General features: G+C 34.8%; 1 protein-coding gene across 1 annotated transcript; it reads right to left on the bottom strand.

Annotated features, from left to right (window-relative positions):
* Positions 1–949: 949 nt before the first annotated feature.
* On the bottom strand, positions 950–3,033 carry LOC140808083 (heat shock cognate 70 kDa protein-like). The gene is made up of 2 exons (XM_073165102.1): positions 2,695–3,033; positions 950–2,555 (listed from the first exon to the last, which is right to left on the bottom strand). The coding sequence occupies exons 1-2, from the start codon at positions 2,906–2,908 to the stop codon at positions 1,171–1,173; spliced, it is 1,599 nt and encodes a 532-aa protein (XP_073021203.1). The 5' UTR covers positions 2,909–3,033; the 3' UTR covers positions 950–1,170.
* Positions 3,034–5,568: the final 2,535 nt, after the last annotated feature.

Genomic DNA, 5,568 nt, shown 5'->3' on the forward strand with positions numbered 1-5,568 from the left:
GGGAGAATATGAAATCGAATGGAGTATATATATTTTTTTCAAAAAAAATCATTGATTTTAATTTCTGAAAATTAAATAAAAATGTTTTTTCAAAATTAAAAAATACACAATCGATTCAAAATAAGTAAAAGGAAAATCTAACATGAAATTAATCTTTAATTGTCATCCAAAAAAGCTATGATATATAATTTCACTGAATAAAATCCTTCACATGTAAAATAAGATAATTATGCAACATAAAAATGTTGCATAATAATTAATATGGGCTAAATCACGTACGACTTTCTTTGTTTCCAGTTAATATATTAATATATAAAAAAATTAATTTATTTTTAATGACGGTTGACCAAAAGAGAAGTCGGTGAAAAATCCCCAATCAAAATATTTCTTTGGGTTCACTCCCTACCCACAAAATTGTAGTACTATGTCATACAAAATGTGTACACTTCATGTGGAAATGTGGTACACTTCATGTGGAAATGTGGTACTAAAAAAGTACCCAGGGACTGAACACAAAAAAAAATGATGGCTGGGGATTGAAGGCCAATTTCCAGTTGACCAAATCTAATTCCTTGGAGGTAAGATGCATAGTACCTACAATTCTTGTCTGTGCCTATATAACAAATTTTCTGTTTTCATATAAGTATTTTTATTCTTCGTTTATTTCATTAGGTACTAATTCATACTGCTCAAGGGAAAAACTGTTCTTATAGGTGATTTTATAAATGATCATATTTTTATTCAGAAGCTTTCTTTATGATTTTCCTAAGCCTGAAATATGAAAAAACAAGTAAAATGGGGCTTAGAGTTTTTCTAGGCAAACTGTGTCCACCATTCGGGTTAAGGATGGTAAAAACTGTCCATCTCTATTTGAATGAAGTAACATGAACTGTGTGTGTGTCTTTGAAATGGATGAATGAAATAATAAATGTATGTTTTGGTCATATGGTTGAGAAAAAACAAACCTATAGAAATAATTAAGATGGTTTAAAAACAAAGTACACAAGCAACTTGGCAAAAACCTCATAGAATGTGAATGAAGTAGAGTAGCTCCATCATAGGCGAGAATATTCACAAGACAAAGATACTTCCACACAAAAATCTTTTTTGATTTTTCCTTGTTCTCAATAGCGGCAGAGTGCCATAGTTCTTGATTTTTTAGAGTTATAACTATATACATTTACGAATTTCTTTGGTCATTCTCTCAATCTCAACCTTACCAAATCTGCCTTTAATACTGTTGATCGTGATGTTGTTTTTCCGACCGCTTGTTCTGTCTTTAGCAGAAACGTGCAGGATGCCGTTAGCATCGATGTGGAAACAGACATTTAGATAAGGAACATTCTTTGGGGCAGGATGAATGCCTATAAGATCGAATTCGCCTAACAGAATGTTGTCAGTTGTTCTTGCACTTTCCCCTTGGTACACGGAGAAGTCGACATTCTTTTGGAAGTCGATGCCCGTTGTCAATCTCTTCTCCTTCTTGATAGGAATGGTTGTGTTTCTTGGGATGAAAACATCCATGACATCGCCTGCAAGCCGGATACCGAGAGACAGAGGTGTGACATCCAATAGTACCATGTCTCGAATCTTGGGGTTATCCACTCTGATTAGAGACGCCGCTTCAACTGCAGCACCGTAAGCTATGGCCTCATCAGGGTGAATGCTTCTGCACAACTCCTTCCCATTGAAGAAATTTTGAAGCATTTGCTGCACCTTCGGAATTCTAGTGGATCCACCAGCAAGTACCACGTCGTGGATGATTTTCTTGTCCACCTTGGCATCCTTCAAACACTTGTCGACATGGTTGATGCATTGATCAAATAAATCCATGTTCAACTCCTCAAACTTTGCACGGGTTAGTGTACACTCGAAATCAATTCCATTGTACAAACTATCAATTGCTATGGTTGTATCTGTTGTGGCAGATAGATTCCGCTTTCCCCTCTCACAGCATGTCCTCAACTTTCTCAATGCTCGGGGGTTGTCTCTTATGTCCGTTTTATGCCTTCTCTTGAACTCTTGGACAAAATAGTTGACCACTCTATTGTCGAAATCTTCTCCTCCAAGGTGGGTGTCACCAGCAACAGCCTTGACCTGAAAGATACTGTTCTCTATGGTGAGAACAGACACATCGAAGGTACCACCTCCGAGGTCAAAAATAAGTACATTTTTCGGACCGACCTTGCTGTATTTTTTACTGATGCCATAGGCAATAGCTGCAGCAGTTGGTTCGACAATAATACGCAAGACGTTGAGCCCCGAAATAGTTCCAGCATCCTTGGTGGCCTGCCTTTGTGAATCATTAAAGTAGGCTGGCACCGTAATAACCGCATTTTTTACCTCGAACCCAAGAAAAGCTTCTGCCGTTTGCTTCATTTTGGTGAGGACCATTGCGGAGATCTCTTCAGCAGAAATTTGTTTCTTTTCACCTTTGTAGGTAACCTCAATCATGGGCTTGTCATTGGCACCAGCAATAACCTTGAAAGGCCAAAGTTCCCGATCCCTCCGGACCAAAGGGTCGCTGAATCTTCGACCAATCAATCGCTTAGCATCTGCAGAATCAATTTTATTGGAGAACGAAATACAAATCACAAAATCATAATTTCAAACTCACCCTCGTGATATATAATATACAAACAGTCAAATGAATTACGAAAAAGGGAAAAGAAATTATGAACCATAATATCTCACCAAAAACAGTGTTAGTTAGGTTCATGGCAACTTCATTCTGGGCGGCATCGCCGATGAGACATTCGCTTTGCTTGAAAGCTACATAAGAAGGTGTGGTCCGGTTGCCCTGATCATTGGGTATGATCTCCACACGATCATGCCGCCACACCGCTACGCATGAATAAGTTGTGCCCAGATCGATTCCGATCGCCGTTCCTTCGGTTCTAGGAGCCATTGCATAACAATACTCAAGAATGGTAGCGGAGTTTAACAAATGGGAGACCAAAAGATGAAGCGAAAGTCTAAGGTTTTTGTTGGATTGTGGTTCTTTGTCAGCATTTTGTTTTGAAAAAGTCTAAAACATATATGCTGCCATCCGTTTATCAGCTTTGTCAAGGAAATGTGCATGCAACATTAGCATTGTTAGAATTACTTTGTGGGATATTTTTTAAAAATTTTACCAAATATCGAAAATTCTGCTGTGTTTTTTTTTTTTAAAGATTGTATTATTAAAAAAGTCGTTGAAATAAATAAAAATTATTATTTTATCAAATTCATTATTTATGATGTATGCCCCAATTATATATTTAAAAGTCAACTAGGATTCCACATCAAAGTCATTGTTTTTTGTTTCGATAAAACATACTACCCACTTGTTTCATTATAAGACCAGGTCTCCCTCCTTTATTATTAGGATATATTATAGTTATACAAATTTATTAAATTGATTTTTTTATCATATTTTTTATGCTTGTTTGTAATTTGAAAATTGATTTATTAAAAAAAAACATATCTTGATCTCGAACTTAATTAAGTCTTTCCATCTTAACCATATATATATATATATATATATATATATATATATATATATGCACGTGCGTTGCACGTGGAAACAATTTTATCTGAGATAAAATTGGTTGATATAATAAATAAAAATGAAAATTATATTTTTTATAAATTCATATTAATTACATATATGAAATTTACATGTTTTCACATGTTTATTTTAAATAATTTAATTTTTGTTATATAAATTTGTTTGTTATTTCTGTGTACATGTCGAGTTTTAATAACAAGTACGGATATCGTCCGACAAAACTTGATATATTACAAATCTACATTAAAAACAATTCTTTAATTAACTTGAACAAAAACTTGATAAATTAATAAAATAAATTGAAATTAAAATAAAAGGATGAAACAAACACAATTTAAATAATTTAAATTAAAATAATTAATAAACGACTGTACGAATATCGGTTAATGTACATATCAATTCTTAAGCAATGCCTTTGAAGGAATTCATTATTTTATCAATATACTGTAGTGACCCGTTCCAGAATCACCTACTAATCAAGAAGTAAGCATGCAATTAACTTAATTAAAAACAATCAGAGATAATGGCGGAAAAGGTCAACAAATGATAGTTATACAACCCAATCGAAATCCAGAACAACTCAAACTAAAATGAAAGTATGCGGTACAACCATATCGAATCAAATGGTACTGAAGAAATAACTCAACCGGCTACTCAACGTCCTCCTCCTCCTCCTCCTGAGCCATCCAACCTGAGGCCTGCCCCGAGGGAATGGGGTGTCCAAGATAAACAAAACCGAGGACGTGAGCGATAAGAACGCCCAGTACAAAAGCATGAGTATACAAGCCTATATGAAATGCACATGCTATGATATGATACCAGGGTAGTCAAGAAACAGGAGTCACAAAATATCTCAATATGCTCAGTCTAGAGGCGCCAAGTGGATAGTGCCGCGCGGTACTCCTCTGGGTCACTGCATCCACTACAAGATCAGACGTGGACCTAAAATGTGACGTCCCGAAATTTGAGATCCACATGAGCCACGTGCGTGCAAGTTATTAAATTCCTTGTGTATTTTATTAAATGTTTTAATGCATGCTTAATTCATTGATTTGGGTTTTAATTCACGATTTAAGAATTTTCATTATTTAAATATTTATGTTTAATTGATGCATGTTAAAATACTTTTCGAATTTCATGTTTCAGGCGATTATTCGAGGCGGGATCGAGGAAAAGACCGGTGACAATGTTTTTGGCAATTTAAATGTGGTATTTTATTTTAAGTCAAGGATGTGCATTTTAAATGATTTATTGAGTTTTAGCATTGTTAAGCCTAAACCATTTATTTAGTAATTTTAAGAGTTTAGAATTTTTAAAATTAGTTTTTTTTGTGTGTGTTATTTTGATTAGAGAGTTTGATTCAAATTAGTGTGTATTTTAATTCCAAAGAATTATTGAGTAAGTGTTTGATTTACTTTTAATTAGTGGTTAAGTTATATTTAAGCAATTTATTTCCCTAAAATAACCCACTAATTACCTCCCTAACTTGTTGACTCACGCACACACACCTACACACACACACTCACGTATAACACAACACACACCACACAATTTCCTATCACCATTTTAAAAAAAAAAACTAGGGTTCTTCAAGATGGTAGCAGCCGCCCCTCCCCTTCGAATTCTCCAGCAACTTTTCTTTATTTCATTGCAAGAAATTAGTGCCACGTTCGTCCCGGATCAACCTCGCATCCTTCTCCGCTTCGGTATCGTCGTCACGGTATTTTTAATTATCAAAAGGCACGTATATTCTGTTCTTGCTGTGTCGATCAAGTCATATTATGCGTTGCGTTGATTTTTATGCGTAAAGGTTATGTATCATGATAGTAGTTCGAGCGGATCATGAATCGGATCAATTGCGAAGGAAAATTTTTAGATCTAAAACTCGTTTTTACTGTTCATGTCAAAACTGCGATTTTTCTGTTCATATTTTGGGAAAACTTTCAACGGAAAAAACGTAGAACTTTTCGATACCTTCGATTTGATATATGATTCGAAATTTTTGGACGAAAAATGAG

The sequence above is a fragment of the Primulina eburnea genome, chromosome 12 (genome assembly GCF_022965805.1).
Source record: "Primulina eburnea isolate SZY01 chromosome 12, ASM2296580v1, whole genome shotgun sequence".
Classification (NCBI taxonomy): domain Eukaryota; kingdom Viridiplantae; phylum Streptophyta; class Magnoliopsida; order Lamiales; family Gesneriaceae; genus Primulina; species Primulina eburnea.